Source organism: Natrix helvetica (genome assembly GCF_964273705.1).
Source record: "Natrix helvetica genome assembly, chromosome: 7".
In the NCBI taxonomy this organism is placed as follows: Eukaryota; Metazoa; Chordata; class Lepidosauria; order Squamata; family Natricidae; genus Natrix; species Natrix helvetica.
This window is the reverse complement of record NC_138558.1, coordinates 42,135,987-42,154,974: the sequence shown is the minus strand read 5'-3', so window position 1 is coordinate 42,154,974 and position 18,988 is coordinate 42,135,987. Positions and strand designations below refer to the sequence as shown.

The following is an 18,988-nucleotide window of genomic DNA, read 5'->3' as shown; positions in this document are numbered from 1 at the left end:
CCTGTACAGAAGAATAAATATGAAGCTAAAAGCCCTAAAAACAATTAAAACTAAAACATTACCCTTAAAATAACCAGATGAGAATATACTACCAGGAGTTCATAGATGTAACATTTATAATCATGTCAGGCCAGCTAGTTGGAACAGGTGAGTCTTCAATTTTTGATGGAAGGAGCGGAAGTCCGAGGTGGTTCTAATGTCGGGGGGGAGGTCATTCCAGAGGGTTGGGCCCATCACAGAGAAGGCTCTACTCCTCGGCGCCGCCCGCTGGCATTGCCTAGTGGACGGCACCTGGAGAAGGCCCTCTCTGTGAGAGCGGATTGGCCGCAGGGATGTATGTGGGAGGATGCGATCCCGCAAGTAACTAGGTCCTGAGCCATGGAGCGCTTTAAAGATAGTAATCAGGACCTTGAAACGCACCCGAAAAACCACAGGTAGCCAGTGCAGCTCGCGCAGGAGCGGTGTTACGTGGGAGTATCTAGACCTCCCCATGATAACCCGCATGGCCACGTTCTGGACTAGCTGCAGTCTCCGGGCGCGTCCCAAGGGAAGTCCCATGTAGAGAGCATTACAGTAATCTAGGCGAGACGTCACCAGCGCATGAGTGACTGTGCGTAGGGCATCTCGGTCCAGTAGGGGGCGCAATTGGCGCACCAGGCGAACCTGGTGGAACGCCCCCCTTGCCACGGCTGCCACATGGTCATCCATTGACAGCCGGGCATCAAGGAGGACGCCCAAATTGCGCGCCCGTTCCACAGGGGGCAGTAGCTCGTCCCCTATGGCCAGCGATGGAGTCAGTTGGCTGAACCGAGGTGCCGGAAGCCACAGCCACTCAGTCTTGGAGGGGTTGAGTTTGAGTCTGTTGTCCCCCATCCAGACCCCGACGGCTTCCAGACACCGGGACATCACTGCAACAGCCTCGTTGGGGTGGTTTGGGGTTGAAATGTACAGCTGCGTATCATCAGCGTACAGATGGTATTCAACCCCAAAACCACGGATGATCTCGCCCAGCGGCTTCACGTATGCATTGAACAGAAGGGGCGAGAGAACCGACCCCTGCGGCACCCCACAAGAGAGTGGCCTCGGGGTCGATCTCTGCCCCCCTGTCAACACATATTGCATCCGGCCGGAGAGGTAAGAGTCGAACCACCGTAACACGGTGCCTCCGACTCCCATCACCTCCAGCCGGCGCAGAAGGATACCATGGTCGATGGTATCAAAAGCCGCTGAGAGATCTAATAGGACCAGGATAGAGGAACAACCTCTATCTCTGGCCCTCCAGAGATCATCAACCAACGCGACCAAGGCTGTCTCAGTGCTGTGCCCAGGTTGGAAGCCGGACTGGCGTGGGTCTAGATAATCGGATTCATCGAGGTGACGCGGAAACTGCTGCGCCACCACATTCTCAACAACCTTCGCCAAAAAAGGGAGGTTGGAGACTGGACGATAATTAGCTAGCTCCATTTGGTCGAGTGAAGGCCTCTTGAGTAAGGGCCTCACCACCGCCTCTTTCAAGACGGTAGGTAAGGATCCCTCACCCAACGAGGCATTCACCAGGCCCAGAAGCCAGCCTCGTGTCACCTCCCAGGATGCCAGTACCAGCCAGGAGGGACACGGGTCCAATGAACATGTGGTGGGTCGCAGCCTTCCACGCAACCTGTCTAAATCCTCGGGGGCAACAGAGTCAAACTCCTCCCAGAGTGGACTCACAAGACTCACTGTTGACGGCCCGTCCAGACCACTGGAGGGGGCCCATCCGCTCCGGATCTGAGCGACTTGACCGATATGGATGCTAGAAAGTTTTCATCCTTGGTTTTGTATATTTCTGTAGAGATGTAGTGATCTTTTCTATATAATGCAGCTCCACCTCCTCTTTTATTAGGTCTGTTTCTTTTGAATAGTTTGTATCCTTCTATCAGTACATTCCAGTAGTGAGTTTTATTCTATCAGCAATGGCAACTATAGCACATCTGGCTTCAAGTACTAATACTTCAAGTTCACCATGTTTGTTCCCTAAACTTTGAGCATTAGGGTACAGGCATTTGAGTCCTTTTATGGGTGTTGAGTATGTTTCTTATATCTCCAACTTGGTAACTGGGATTTCCATCCTTTCCACTACTCTCTACTTCATTATGTCTTTCTTTTCTTATTTATTCTTTCTCTTTACTCCCTTATGTTATAGGTTATCTAGTGGTTATCTAGTGGTTTTATCTCGTGTTGGACTGTAGATTCCAAAAATTATATCCAACATCTGAACTCCTTTTGAGGAATACAGTGTTGATTAATATCATGTTTCATGATATTATGCTTCATCTTTAAACACAATATTGCTCAGAGGTGTTGCAGAGAAAAAAATCCTGTAATCTGGTCATTTTTGCAAAAAAAACCCCACCCGAAATAACCTTTTGCAGTCTAAACCTGTCAGAATTTCCCAATAGGCCTCCAGTTATAAAAGGTGTGTCATACTGTTTAGATTATTTGAATATTGATTATGGTAATATATAGGAGTGCAAGAAAGTTTGCGCTTTTTAACATTTTTCAGAATTGTCATTTATTCTTCTTGTTCACTGCAAGTGTATAAAATAATAATTTGTGAAGCAGTTTGTAATAATTCATTGCGGAGTGCTTGAAAAAATAAATATATACAACAGTATTTCTCAACTTTATCAGCTACTAGAATTGTCCAGACAGTCAAGCTGGCTGGAGAATTCTGGGAACTGAAGTCTACACATCTTAAAATGGGCAGGGTTGAGAACATTGCTATACAGTAGGGGTGTCAAAACTCATGGCCCAGAGGTGTCACATGCAGGCCATTTACATCACATGACAACAATGTGTATACAGTATAGACTGCTTGAACAAACCGTTTAAAATCTTCAGTTTTGCTTGGTTCTATTCTGGGACAGGTCTGTGATTCCTATCCTACTGACATCTACGTACCCAAATCAGCCACTGCTCATATCATTGTGGGAAGCTCTAAATTTCGTAGTAGGAGGCGTTTTCCGGCACTTTCCTACTACTACAAGCAGAATAATGTAAGCATGAAATTAAAATTTTAAATAATTTATACAATACATCCTGATTTTGAGTATTGAAATAATTTTGAAAGAATTTGTGTCAAGCAAACTTACAAAAATATCTCCCAGTAGAAGCATGGGACATACCTTATCTGGATTAACTTCTTTTTAAAGATGAAGATTACTATAGTCCTATCATAGATAAGAATAATTCATAAATTTGCTGGCCAAATTATCAGAGATTTTTACATTGATTAATTGATCAGATTTTAATTACATTAATCTTATTTTAATATTTTCTATGTGATTCAGGAAACACATTTGATTGGCATCATATCATCTGGAAAATTCAAAATGGCAGCTTGTGATAAATAAGTCATAAAAGTTAACAAAAGGAACTAACCCCAAACAGAGTGTTATAACCAAGCCTGAGTGTACTAAATATTTTCACAATAAAGCATATGGTTTCTCTTAACTCTCTTGTTATCTCCTAGGCTTCCATATGTCGCAGTAGTCAACCTCTAGCAGGTTTCAGCGCTCGATGCCTAGAAGATGAACAAATGCTACAGTTGATCCGAAAGGCAAATCCCGGAAGCGATTTTATCTATGTTGTTGATACACGCCCCAAAGTACGAGGTTTCAAATTCTTTGATTTTTTTTTAATGCCAAGTATTGGCTGAAATTTTACAGAAGTTCTAGAATTGCCCCCCCCCCCCCAAAAAAGTTGAAGCTCATTGAAGTGAATCAAACTGTTTTTAATTGCACTGGAGGGAAGCTCTGTTTGTAAATCTCAGCAAATAGAAATATTATTTTATTAGGTCACTAGCAATATATGCTTTGGTCTGGAGGATTGCATAGAAATGGAAATTGTGTGAGATTGACCGGCTGGTGTCGCAGCGGGACGTATATGGGCTATCTTATTAAGAGTTAGAAAAAAGAGGTAGAAAGTAAAAACTGGGAAAATAATATTATGTATACTGATATATAATAGAACACATAATTACCATGTATACACAAATGCTAGAAGTTGAAAGACTATAATTATGTATATCTAAATAATATTATTATTAGTAGCAGTACTGTGTTTAAAATATATTGACCCAGACAATACACAGTTCACCAAGCATTTATGGATGTTAAAGAAAAAACCATAACTAAAACTATAAAAATAAAAAAGAAAGCAAAAGAAAGAAAGAAATGAAATGGAAATTGTGTTTACAATCCTAACATTAGTTTTCTCAATAAGCAAATGTATTACTGAATGGGGAGGGGCTTGAACTGAAAGAGTTGAAGTTACTAATTACTCACTTGAAAAGATGGAGAGAAGGCAGAGGTGGTATTCAGCAGGTTCTAATCAGTTCTGGAGAACCGCTAGTGGAAATTTTGAATAATTTGGAGAACTGGTAAATACCACCTCTGACTGGTCCCCCCCCCCCCATCTATTCTCTGCCTCCCAAGTTCCAGCTGATCAGGAGGAAATGGGGATTTTGCAGTAACTTTTCCCTGGAGTGGGGTAGGAATGGAGATTTTACAGTATCCTTCCCCTGCCATGCCCACCAAGCCACGCCCACCAAGACATGTCATGCCCACCAAGCCACGCCCACAAAACCGGTAATAAATTTTTTTGAATCCCACCACTGAGAGAAGGTATTTCTTTATCAACTATTTGAAAAACATGTGAGACTGAACTTCAAGGCTGAGCTTAGTTTTGTTTCATTTTTCATTTTATCCAAATAACAACTACCCTTTAAAGTAGGTTAGTTTGAAACTATAACTGCTAGCAGACAACAGATCTCCTCTGCTAATGAAGAGTAGAAATTTGCAGAATTCCACTATTAACCGTAGCTTCAATAAGCACGATTTCTTGAAATTGCAGATCAGTTAACAAAGATTCTAAGTATGGGACACTGTGCAGACAATTGCTATAATAGCCTCACTATAAATATAGAAACACATAAGGTAAGATTTGGAAGCATCTTGGAGGTCATAGTCCTCTCTCTAATGCCAAAATCAATTACTCTGTCATGTCTAACAGATGGCTACCCTGTATCTACCTAAATGCCTCCAAAAAAGGAGAATCTGCTTCTCCCCAAGGCTGCCGCCTCCATTGTGGAATAACTTTTATTATTAGGATATTTTCCTTTTGGAGTCAAATAATAAATATAACTTTATTTGTATTTTGTGACAAACAGTAGAGGGCTCTGCAGCTTTACAAGATTAGAGCATATGTCCCAAGGCCTACTTGTAATATGGTCAACATTCCCTATTGGGCAGATAGCCTTTGTGCAAGCACAGTGTGGCTTGTCAAGGAAATTTTCCAGAGCGTTGACAGGATTTGCTAGATTCTAGGAAATGCATATTCAATCCAGCAGACTTGTACTACAGGCCATACAACAACTTGTTGAGCTTTGCCTTTTTGTTGAGTGCAACAGCATCCAAAAGTGTCTTTTTTTAAAAAAAACAACGTTTTATTGGTTTTTTTAAAATTTTACAAGGAAAAAGATAATGGGTAAATACAAATTTTGACGGTTGCAATGTGTGGTAGGTGTCCCCTCCCTCCATACTCAAATTTCAAAATGTGGTGGAAGCAGATGATGAAGACATAAGGGACATTATGACAAGTATTTTGGCTGAATACATTCACAGAGAGAAACAACAGATAGGGTGGGAAATAGACCTGGTTTATAGAGTGAACTCAGCTTATGCTAGAACACATAATGTACCCAGGGAGGTACACATTAAATTTCTCAGAAAAAGTACAAGAGATGAGATTCTGAGTGCACAAAGGGGGCAAGAATTGAAATACCAGGACAGGCATATAACCATCCTGAAACAGATTCCCAAGAAAGTGAGGGAAAAAAGAAAAAGCTACGCGCAGTTAGCGAAGCAACTATACCAGAAGGGGGTGTGGTTCAGATGGCAGATGCCTGAAGGGATGCTAGTATTCTGGGAGGACACAAGAGTTAGAATTAATACACCCATAGAGGCACAGGCCTTTATGGACAAAAACAAAGCACTCTTAGAAAAACCAGATGACCCTACACCAGATACACAGGACACGGGAGGGGCCGGAGCCCTGCCAGCGGGGGGAGATGGGGCGACACCGAGAAAAACCAGATCACAAAAATGAATAAGAAAAATTGCTTGACATAAGTTGACTGAATTTATTAATTGAATTTATATGCTGACTATATGTAACTACTTAGTAATGAAATTTTTTGCAAAAGCATCCAAAAGTGTCTTTATGCTTCAACATATATTTGATTGTATTTTCAGTAGCTAAGATGAGAGAGACAGTCCGATGTGGTGGTTAAAGCCATAGGCTAGAAACTGGGAGATCTTGAGCCCAGGTTCTGCCTTAGATACAAAGCTGGGTGACTTTGGCCCAGTCACTTTCTCTCAACTGGTGGAAGCAGGCAATTTTCTGCTTCTGAAACCACTTCTGAAATGTTGCCAAAAAACTGCAGGGACTAGTCTTGATACTTACTCGAAGGTATGCACACACAGACACACACACACACGTACGCACGTACAGATGCACACACGCACACAGGTAAAGTGAGTTCTGCGTCTAGAGCATAATAGCATTTCCTATTCTCCCTCCTTTAAAAAGCACTCATTGTTAACACAACGATTATTCTACCAAGTCAGCTAAGTTCAACAACAACTTGGCATCTGAGAACAGATCGGGTCAGTTCTGTATTCTGTGGCTCTGAAGTGAGATTGCCATCTTCTGGATGAATTGTACAATTGAAGTCACTGTTGAATGTAAAAGCTCCAAAGCAGTTAAAGGCAAAGATGACAGCAGATCTTATTTTTTATTTCATGGCTTTTAAAACAATTAAGTATGCAATATTTTCACTAATAAAAGTCACAATCCTATATTGTGGAGGGCTCTTTCCTCCCTTCCTTTCTTTTGGCAAATGTTAATTTTTTATTTCTTCTTTATTATAAAGGAAATAAATTATGTCAGAGGTCTGAAGGGTATTCTTTTTTTCCTTGACCTTTACAGCTCAATGCAATGGCAAACCGAGCAGTTGGGAAAGGGTATGAAAATGAAGACAATTATTCCAACATCAAGTTTCAATTCATAGGGATTGAGAACATCCATGTTATGCGAAGCAGTCTCCAAAAAATGCTTGAAGGTAACATATTATCTTTGTAGATGCTGGGGGCAGCTTGAGATTCATCTGTCTTTTCTTAAGGATCTGAATGAATGTATATTAGCAGGGATGGGCTTCAAAAATTTCAGCAACGGGTTCTCTGTTCAGTTACTGGGGGCGTGACATGGGGGGGGAAGGCCTAGTCGGCCTCCTGCACCATGCCGGGTGTGTGTGTATTTTCGCCTTCCCCAGGCTCCTGAGGCTTTCCTCGAGCCTCTGGGAGGATAAAAACTATCTCCACCTGGCTTCCGGGAGGCCCGTTTTTCTCATTCTCCAAGGCTCTGCACAGGCCCTGCACTTACCTCGCATCCAAAACAGGCCGTGTGGAGACTCCTGGGAGGGGCGTGATGGGGTGGCAGTGGTGGGGCATGGTTGGTGGGGCCTTCCAGGACTGAGATTTGGAGGTTCTCCAAACCAGCCATAAGGGTAGCTATGGGTTCTCCCGAACCCGGGCGAACCCGTATCAGCCCACCCCTGTTATTAGTACCAAAATTGAAACGAGGGATTTTGCTTCATTAATACAGCAAAGAGCATTGCAGTTTTCGCATTTAAGCCCATTCATATGAAACAAATTTTCTAAAGTGAAGACGTTGCCTTAAATTGACCCTCTGCTTCAGTGACTATTAGAGCTTTGCCTGTAGTTATTTTTCAGCCTTGCTGTCTGATATTGTTGAGTTGGAGAATTTAGCAACTTAATAGGGGATCTCTTCAATAGGCAATTTATCTTATGAATCCTTCCTCTTGTGACATTAGAGAAACTTCTATATAATCGGCTCTGTATGTTTTGAAAATGCTTCAGAAGAAATTTTTGTGTTAAATTTATATTTTACCGACAAAGAAATAAAGGGAGGCTAGAATAGATCTATTTCAAGCTATTAGCTCTCATCAGCTAGCTATACCCTTCTGGGATTCGAATCTGGACTACTTGCATATTAGGTAGATATATTAACCTCTAAACCAAGGGCTGTCCTCGCTTTGTTGGCTATACCAGGGGAAAGAATAAGTGTTTAAGTGGAAGCAGTATGCTCCGTCCCACATTTGGGTAGACAAGGTTGCCTTGATAGACCGGTCTCACTGAAAAAAGCACTTCAGAAGAAATGTTTCTCATGAACTTGAAAAATTAGTAGCTGTTTTAAAGATCTGATTCATTGAACCAGGTGTGGTGATCTAACTTATTAAAGCAGATGTGACTTTAATGCAACTCTCTAATGAGTCTGCACCTGTTTTCATATATACTTGGAATCCTGAAGAAAGACATAACTGCATTTAAGCAGTTCTGTGCTTGCATCTGAAGCAACTCTTCCATAATTTTAAAAATATGTATACCTTAATGCAAAATATTTACATATCATTCTAATAATTGCTATGATGGTCAGTTTCTTCTAACCTATTATATATGCATTACCCTTTTACCCTTCTCATCCTGCTTTGGAAAAAGACATAAAGTTATATGGTATGTAGCTTAGCTTATAGGAGATTTGGTTTATTTCCTTCCCTTCTGACATATTGTTTACTGTTCTTGTTGTCTAATCAGCCCAAATTCTCATTTCTGCCGATCCTTTTTGTACCATTAATGGCGAAAGACAGATATAAAATGGCAATGTGTCAAATCAGATGTATTTTTTTCCAATTTATTTAATTACCAGGGTTAAAAACACAAGGACAAGGCCCAACCACAACAAAGACAATGAAACAGTCATATAAAACCTAAAAATGAAGACTTAGAAACCACATAAAACTTAACTAAAGACAGAGTAAAACAATATGAAACAAGAATAAAATAGAAATTGAATAAGACAAAAAAGCAACACAATATAAGATGAAAGAAAGACATTATAATATTATCATTTCAAGTCTAGGACATCTTATGCCTCCTTATGGAAATTTCTGCAAATAAGAATTACAAGGCCAATGGCTTTTAATGGAGACATTGCTTAGTAACTGTATTCCTCACTAAATTAGTTCACTTTTGAACTCCAGGTCAGCTACCGCTATCAGACCTGGCTGATTTAGATCTGACGTTTAGGACTGCAGTTTAGGACTTTGTGGTCTTTGCTCAGGCAAGTGGAAAGCAAATATTAACTCTGATATGGGAACAAACCTCTATTTTGACACTATTTAGGCTTTGCAAACAGGAGGTAAGCAGTCTTAGAGTAAATCCAGCTGCTAATGGCTTGTGTTCCCATCTGCGTAGATGCATTAATCATTTGACAGGCTTCTTGCTGTCAGCATTTCACTATCATGAGGGTTCTCTGAGATGCTGTTTTGAACATACTTTTTGTGATCAAGTGCAAAGAATCACTCTTTTCACTGAATGATAAGATTGGCTCTCCTAGGCTCATGCGTTGAAGCACCAACATTCCTAATTTTCTAACCCACAGGGGATAAGTACAGCTTGGCATATATGTAGGACATCAGGTTAGGCACATCTGGATTGGCTTAATCTAAGGTTACCAGATCTGGATATAAAGGCTGGGTATTGGAACCCTTCTGCAGCCTATAGGAAAGGAATCTGCCACACCTTCAGATGTTTGTGTAGGAAATTTCTCACCAATTTGAATGGATCAGCATCCAGTTTGACGTGAAAGAGCATTTGATGGCTATATTCCTCCTATATGCCAAGAAATATTTTTTCTATTCATGTCAGCAAGCTGGGGAATGGCCAAATTTACACAACTGTACAGTTCCCTTTTGTCTTCCATTTTTAAGATGAAATGCCAGTTTAAGAGACTGTAATTTTTGAAGAAGAAAGTGGCAGGGAGGGAAAGTTTAATAGAACCTTTTCTTCCAACATTGGTTTTTTAGTTGCTTTCTTAAAAAAAAGATATGAGTGAACTGAAGCCCTGCAGAAGAGAAACTTAGTCCTGCTATTTTGAGGACAAAACACCTGCTGGGTTAAAATATGAAGAGACCATGATTACAGCAGTCCTTAATTCAGTATCTGTTGACATAGCCTTTTCATTTTGGGGACATTTTAATGCATGTTTCCCCCCAGAATTTAAAAGCATATGGCTTGCAGCAATGCAAGAAGTCAAACTGGTATATAATGGCTGATCATGTTTGCAAATCAGTCATGAAGCAAACAAGTGACCAACATATATGTGAAAACCAATCCCCCCTTTTAAAGCTAGACTTGCCATGTAAAATTAGCAACTTAAAAAATTCTAGTCTGCTGAAATGGGCTTATTTTGCAGTCTGTGAGCTGACATCTCCTTCAATGAGTGATTTCCTGTGGGGGCTAGAGAATTCAGGCTGGTTGAAGCACATCAAAGCCATTATGGATGCGGGCATCTTTATCACAAAGGTACAATATATGCTTTGTAAATGAAAATGGGGATGTGCCTTTTCAGGTAATGCAAAACCTTTGATTTTCTTCCACTTGCAAGAGGGATGTGCTATGGAATAAAATTAATACGGTCCAGATCTGTGCTTCTCTGGGCTAGAGGATTACACAGTGCTGGATGTGATGCTAGATACTGCACAGAGAAGTGTTGGCCAAATTGTGGCATAAGCCCATGAATCTATTTTTGTCTAGCGTAACTGGTGATGCCAATTTCCTGATGTTTGTGATTCTTTCTTAAATGTCACATGTATGTGTTTTGTACTGTCAGAATGAAATGCTGCAACTGGAAATGAAGCACATTCATAATTAAAAGAAGCTCAAGGCCAAGGTGCAGAGAAATAGTAGAGAATATCAGTGAGATAAAAGGCAAGTCATAGTGACACATTGGTGGCTTCTCCAAGGACAGAGGTGATGAAAGGAAAAGGTTTCATGATATATTTCCACCCAGCAAAATACGGTTATTCACTATGTACAAAAGCCTTTCACCGTGTATTACATTGGCTGCAACATCGGGAATAGAGCTTCCTACTGACTCATACCATTGATCCATCCAATTGAGTATTGTTCATATTTGACAGACAATGGCTACCCAAAGTTTCTAGCAGAGATATTTCCATATTTGAGATGCTAAGAGTTGACATTCCACATACTTAAGATTATGCCTTCTTCTCAATCATTTTCCTTTCTATAGGAATCAAAGATGCATTCCTCTTTTCTTTCCCTCTGTTTTAGGCCGTTGCAGAAGAGGGAGTCAGTGTTCTTGTTCATTGTTCAGATGGATGGGACCGAACTGCTCAGGTTTGCTCTGTAGCAAGCCTTCTATTAGATCCATATTACAGAACTATAAAAGGATTTATGGTAAGTGAGGCAGCTTTAATTAGCAGAAAAAGGGATAAGTTGAGAGTTCATTTTTAATGGAATTAAAGTGAAATAAAAATTTAATAATATCAAACTACTTAGTGAATTTCCAGAGGTTTTCTCTTCCACATTTTGGGAGATGATGAACCACATTTTTGGAAGTCCATATTTGAGGTCCATTTTCAACTGTAGACTCAATTCAGCAATCATGACTTACTGTGTAGCTAGCAGTTGTGCCTCTCATTGTTGTCCCTACATAAAAGCACTTCTGGAACTCTTGCTTAGGTTCTGGTGAAAGGCAAGGAAGTGGAACCAGTTCACTGTCTTGGAATACACAAATTTAGGGTGAACAGTTCAAAAGCAAGAGCAGCTTTGTGGACTACAAGAAAAAAAATCTGGTCCAAGAATGGATACAGGTTTAGCTTCAATAGATGGGATACATATTTTCAAAAATGAGAGACTGACACTTGTGCATTTGGCGTAACTTACTATCACCCCAAATAATGGGATGGATACCATTCCCCCCCCCCTCACAATTTCTATCATATTTCTTATAATATTATAGTATAGTGTAGTAAATGCATCTTAAATAGTAATCAGAATTTTCCCCTTTCCATTATCTTGTTTATGAAGAGATCTTGGGAGTTTCAAAACATTCTGCATTCTTTTATAAATCTTGAATGCTAGCCTTTGTATGAAATAGATAGGAAGGAACTGCATTGAAGAGACAGAGACTAGTTAATTGCTAGTCAGAGTTGCTAGAGACAGAGACTAGTTGTTGGTAACTCTGAAGCTTGAACATTTTAATTTAATCTGCAATCTAATTTTAACTTTGAGTTTCCTATGTAAGGCCAAAGTGGATGCAAAAGGCCAGGCATGTATTTAGAATATTAGAATTATAGAGCTAGGGGGGACCTTGGAGGTCTTCTAGTCCATCCCCCCTGCCCAAAGCAGAAACCTTTATACGATCCTTGACAAATAGATGTCCAATATTTTCTTGAAAACCTCCAGCAATGAAGCATCTACAAATCTGGGAGGCAAGCTGTCATGTTACCCCAATCTTTTTTTCATTATGCTAGAGAAACCTAGTTCCCTTAATTATTCATCATATGGTACAGGCTCTTATCAACTTTGTTGGTATTCTCTACGCACTTTCTAGAATCTCTGCATCTTTTTTATCTCATGATGACCAAAGTTGGAGTATTCCAAGGGTGGCCTCACATGTGCAAGATAGAGTGGTGCTATTACTTCTCATGATTTTGACGCTAACTGTTGATGTAGCGTAGGTCTGCATTGGCTTTTTTGGCAGCTGCAGCACACTGCTGACTCATACTTAAGTGGTGGTTCATTAAAACACCTAGATCTCTCTCACGGTTACCTGTGAGACACGTACTACCTGTTCTATACCTGTGCATTTGGTTTTTCCTGCCTAAGTGCAGGACCTTATTTTTCTCACCACTGAACTATATCTTATTGGATAGGGCTCATTGCTTTAGTCCAGTGATGGCTAACCTTTTTCTAAAGGTGTGCCAAAAATGTGTGTGTGTGTGCGCTATCACATGCGCATGCCCCCCCCCACCTGCGCATGTGTGAGCAACTCCTCCCGCATGCGTGCATGACTCCCCATGGGGGGGGGATTTTTGCCCTTTCTAGGCTTCGGAGGCTTTCCTGAAGCCTGGGGAGGGCGAAAAACGGCCCAGTGGCCCAACTGAAAGTTCAGGAATGGTTCGGGAAGTTGATTCGGCCCAACCAGAAGTTTGGGATGGGAATGAACTTCCGGTTTGCCCGTTGGGCTGTTTTTTTGCCCTCCCCAGGGTCCGGAGGCTTTCCTAAAGCCTAGGGAGGGCAAAAACGGCCTCCACCAGCCCTCCGGAAGGCCGAAAATCAGCTGCCGGAGCAGAGGGATGCCATGCCAGCAAATATGGCTTGCCATAGGTTCGCCATCATGGCTCTAGTCTTGACAAAATCCTTCTGAATCCTGAGCCTATCTTTCAGAGTGTTAGCAATTCCCCGCCAGCTGGGTGTCATCTGCAAACTGGATAAGCTCCACTTCTATACCCTCATTTAGATAATTTATGAAGATGTTGAAGAGCACTGTGCTGAAGTGCTTGAGATACCCTACTTCATGCATCTCTCCATGTAGATGTAGATCCATTTATTTTGAACACTGAGTGCAGTTGGTCAGTCAATTGCAAATCCATCTGGTGGTCTGTCTCACATTGCATTATCTTATCAAGAAATAGGCTGGGGATTTCAGAAGTGCCTTTCTGAAATCCAAGTATACTATATCCACAGCTTTTTCCTGATCCATTAATTTAGTCACTTTATCAATGAAGGCTTTTAATAAACCCATGCTGACTTTTATTAATCATCTTGTTCATTTCTAGGTGCTCTTCAATCCACTGTAATTATATTTTCTAGGATTTACCAGGTATTGATGTCAGGCTGATTGGTCTGCAGTTTCCTGGTTCCTCTTTTTTTTTTTTCATTTTTTGAACATTGGAACCAGATCAGCTCTTTTCCAGTGCGCTGGGACTTCCCCCTTGCTCCAAGAGCTCTGAAAGATTTGTTTAGTGCAGTGTTTCTCAACCTTGGAGACTTTAAGTCCTATGGACTTCAACTCCCAGAATCCCCCAGCCAGAACAGCTGGCTGGGGAATTTTGGGAGTTGAAGTCCACAGGACTTAAAGTTGCCAAGGTTGAGAAACACTGGTTTAGTGGTTATAAGATCACATATGCCAGTTACTTTAGAACCCTGGAATGTAAACCCATCTGGTCCTGTCACTCTGAACTCATCCAAAGGAGATTAGTATTATCTTACTAAATTTCTTGCCTATTTTGATGTGTTTTCCTATTTTATTTGTTTGTTTATTGAATTTATATTGCCCACCTATTCGCCCATGGCGACACAAGGCGTCTTACAGAATATAAAACCACATTTACAACAATAAAACTATTAAAAAGAAACAAATAAATTAATATAGTATAATATAATAAAATCACACACACACATCTGCCCCAGCAGATCACACAAGCCATCCCGCTCTGGGTTCACTAGGCCCACTGGCAGAACCAGGTCTTCTCTCTAACCCATAATTATTTTCCAATAAAAGCAGGAAGAATCTTTTCTCTTTTTCTAATATGAAACATAAATTATCACTTTCCTCTGAGAACCTGGTTTGAGAATATGGATATACATTTCCCTGATATATTCCCATGCAGCTGGCTTCTCTAAAAGGCTGTGATGACTCATATCCATCAAACTTAGATTCTCTGTCATTGTTCATGTATTCTGTCAGTGTGGCACGGGGAGATAACATTAAGAAATATTATAAATTGATTTATGGTTATAATGTTAACCTTGTAGCATTGAGCATAGAGCAAAAAACATATAACATTATAATGTGAACCTCAGGGTGTTAAGAATTATTCTACAAATGGATAGCAAATTTCCAGCATAACAAAATTGTGTGTTGCCATATAAGTAGGCTGCCAATCAGTTTCTAAAATTCATAACAGCATGATTACTGTCCCTGATAAAACATACCCTTTTTCTGGGGTCTAGAACAGCTCAGCGTGGCCAACTCACCATGGTCAGGTCAAGCTGGTCATGTGAAGTTGTCCTGCCGTGACTTGGAGGTGGCGAGTTGGCCATGATGAACTGACTGCGGCAAGCTTGCCACAATAAGTTGTGCCATTTTGCTTTTTTTCTGATTGTGAAATTTCAGGATTATTTATAATAATCCAATTAATTATCATAAGAAAAAATAATTTTCTGCTTCTCTATAAAACCTCAATAATCTCCTTTGATGCTACTTTTTTTGTTTCAGGTATTAATTGATAAAGATTGGGTTTCATTTGGTCATAAATTTAATCACAGGTAAGCACGGTTCTTTAGTGTGGGTTCTGTGAAGTGGCAACCAGGTACTTTGCTGCCAGAGAACATCAGATGAACATCTGAATACTGAATATTGACCATGGAACATTTCTGATGGCATCATACTCTTGTTGTGGTCACTTGAGTCATTCTTGACTCTTCATAACTACATGGACAGGCTTATGTAGTTTTCTTAGTGACATTTAGAAAGTGCTTGGCCAGTATCATTTATCTAAGGCTGAGAGATAATGATTGACCAGAGTTACCAATATTTTTTGGTGTTGGGTGTAAGGGAGGATTAGAACTTGAGTATTCCCAGCCCATTCCTGTGCCTTAATCATTAGACCAACCTAACTACTATATGTCATCATGAGTATAGTGAAATGTAATTAGAAATGATATGAAACGTAAAGGCTCATTTTTAAGCCTTTGACTGAGTATAACTGGCCCTTTTCTTAATGACATTTACTTTGATTATTTAACTTTTGAAAAGTCTTTCTAGGCTTATTTACTGTTTGTTTAAAAAGCCACATCAGTCTAGTTTACACATACATCTAAGCATAAACTGTGACTTATAAAGTACAGTGGCCAGGTTCATACTTTAGCCTATGTGAAAATTACACAAATAATATTATGCCACTTGTGATATATGAGCTCAATCTTCTTTCTTATTGAACTGATCAATATATGAGTAAAATCCATTTAGCTATTCAGGCTTTAGCTGGCTATGGGGACACCTGGGGAGGAGGGGACAGGCAAAGGAGGGAAATGACATATGGTATCACACAAGGGCCAAGCTTTGGTACTTTCATCACTCATCAGGGCACAAGTATGCAGTTGTAGCAGTTGCATTATGACATCATATGTATTTTTCAGACTATAAGATACACTGGTGTATAAGACGCACCAAGATATCAAAGCGGTAAGTAAGAAAAAAAGTTTTTGTCCTCCCCAGCCCCTAGGAACACTCTGCAGGCTTTAGCAGGGCTGGCGGAAGGCAAAAACGCCTGTTTTTGCGAAAAACTGGTGGAAAACGGGACGTTTTTTGCAAAAATGGGATGCGGGTGGGGAGCTTTGGTAGACCAAAAATGGCTGTATTTGGTGTATAAAATGCACAACATTTCCATGCACTTTTAGGTGGGAAAAGTTGCATTTTATACTCTGAAAAATACAGTATTTGTGGTTACCTTCTAACTGACATGGATATATATGCTCTAGAAAATTTTATTCTGCAAATGAAGCAAATAATAGAACTGACAATTAAGATGGAAGATGTTGTGCCAACACTGAGATTTTCAGAAAGGTAAGAGTTGTGAATTAATATTTTCCTCTGGCATTGATGTAGGTATGGCAATTTAGATGGAGACCCAAAGGAGATATCACCAGTAATCGATCAATTTATTGAGTGTGTTTGGCAACTTATGGAACAGTTTCCTTGTGCCTTTGAATTCAACGAAAGATTCTTGATCCACATACAACATCATATATATTCCTGCCAGTTTGGAAACTTCTTGTGTAATAATCAGAAGGAAAGACAGGAGCTCAAGTAAGATACTTTTAAAAATATGTGTGCATGGTACAGCAGAATGACCCTTTATTCTGATAAACATGATGCTTCAATGTGGAATCTTAACTAATACATAAGAAAAAAATGTTCAATTGTTTCAAACTGGTTATATATTAAAAGTCCAACATAATAATAAAATAAAATCTGTTTAAAAATACTACTAAAGAATAAAAGATCAATCTCCTTGAATACATATTGCAACCAAAAGAATCCAAAAACTGCTTTACTTGAAAGGAAGATGTCTGAAACATAATCTACCTCCTGAATTCTCTGAATATAAAATGATAATCTCATTTTAAAAGAAAATTGGAAGATCAGAGAACTGACCTTTCCTTTTAGATAAATATAAAACATAACTGTAGAGAGCCCGAGAAAACAGTCTCAGTTGGATAGCTATGATGGTCTGATCATTGGCTGAGTTTTCCATGAGGGTTTCTAATTTTTCCATCTTAGTTGTCTTTTAAATTAATTAAATGAAATCCCAGTTGCTACTGTCAGAAATTTATCATCAAAAAATATAGTTCCTAGAATGTTACGAGGATAAAAGCCAAGAAATTTAGAATTAAATAAAGCCTGGTTAGTTCCTTAGCAAGTCTGCTGACCGTGGCTTCCCTGCTATTGCCCAGAATAATCCAACAATACCACCTATTGATTTACAAAGAACAGTAGACTGTGGTTCTTTGGCTATTTAATTCACAGAATCAGTTACAGAATGAAATGTATTAATGTTATACCTACCTAGATAAGAGCACAAGCACTCTGACCAGCCTCATGTCTTATGGTAGTAAAAGAATCCCCATTCCCTAATTTTTGTGTGTCACACAACAAAATGCTTCTTTTTATCAATTCTGAATCTCTTAACAATTATTCTTGCCGGATGACCGTAAATATTGTAAGTTAGGTTAAAACAAAACAAAACAAAAAATTATTCAGACCACATGTGTGCATAGAATGCCAGGGTTTCTATGCAGTATTAGGAAATTTGGTTCTGTAGGCCGAGATTATCCCTAAATTCTTTAGCCACTGGCTATATCCACTGGGGTTGTGGTTCTAAAACATCTGGAGAGCGTAGCCTTTTTTATTATCTAATTTCAAATAGTTGAATTCTACCCTTTCTAAATGTGTATCTACTCTTTTGACATGCTCACGAAGTCTTTCAATATAAGGATGAGGGAAATAGCAAATGCAGTTCATAGAATTTTATTATAAATTGTCCCTCAGAATTCAGGAACGGACATATTCACTTTGGGCTCACTTATGGAAGAATCGTGCTGATTATCTGAACCCTCTGTATCGGGAAGACCACAATAGGACCCTTCATCCACAATCAGCACCCTCCCATTTTATCTACAAGTAAGTTGCATCTGAATTGTTTTATAAAATATTTGACTAAATGAGCTAACAATTGTCCCTGACTTCAAGATTGTGCAAATATAGTGCAAATAGCTGTGAGATGGACGTTAACTGTCACGAACCTTCCCCAATTCCTCCTCCTTTGCTGTGAAAGTGTAACACATTGCTGTGTAGAATAAAAGATAAATTATATTAATATATGAGAGATACTTTTAATTGGGATAGAGGTTTGTAAAATTGTTTCATTTGTTCACTTTCTGTCACATTTGCTGTGGAATTTTGTAAACATCCATCCTTGAAAAATGATTTATAAATTTCAAATAATGCCCAGACAAAAGCATTAGATCTTCAACTGTGTACTCACTCGCCATCTTCAGGCTGGTGTTTTCGGTTTCATGCTTGTGCGAGTAAAGCGTGGTCGGAGCTGCCGTCTTTCTATAAATCTTGGTGTGTGTGTGTGTGTGTGTGTGTGGAGTGCTCGCTTTGTTGCTGTAAGTGGGTTGATTGGCTGTGTAGTTGCATCCTGATTGGTAGATGGAGTTGATGTTTGTAGCTTGGTCTGCTGTTTCGTATCATCCTGTGTGGCTGAGGTATTGGCTGTGTGTCCGTTGTTCTTTTGTGTTGTAACGACCTGAGTGGTGGGTGGGGTTCGTTTGTTGACTAGGGTTGGTTTCCAGATGTCTGGTAGGCGGGAGGTATCGTCCCAACATGAATAAACGTGACGATACCTCTCGCCTACCAGACATCTGGAATGAGATTCTGCTAAATACAAAAATAAAAAAAAAGAGATTAAAAATACGTTTGCAAGATA

The 18,988-nt window shown here is 39.9% G+C and overlaps 1 protein-coding gene across 1 annotated transcript in view; it reads left to right on the top strand.

Annotated features, from left to right (window-relative positions):
- The window catches only part of MTMR7 (myotubularin related protein 7), a 38,216-nt gene that overhangs the window by 14,256 nt on the left and 4,972 nt on the right, over positions 1–18,988 (top strand). Inside the window, exons 5-12 of the mRNA XM_081959374.1 lie at positions 2,907–3,035; positions 3,512–3,646; positions 7,030–7,162; positions 10,375–10,484; positions 11,256–11,381; positions 15,211–15,260; positions 16,603–16,803; positions 18,046–18,177. Of these exons, the coding sequence (XP_081815500.1) occupies positions 2,907–3,035; positions 3,512–3,646; positions 7,030–7,162; positions 10,375–10,484; positions 11,256–11,381; positions 15,211–15,260; positions 16,603–16,803; positions 18,046–18,177 (1,016 nt within the window). The remainder of the gene's footprint in view (positions 1–2,906; positions 3,036–3,511; positions 3,647–7,029; positions 7,163–10,374; positions 10,485–11,255; positions 11,382–15,210; positions 15,261–16,602; positions 16,804–18,045; positions 18,178–18,988) is intronic.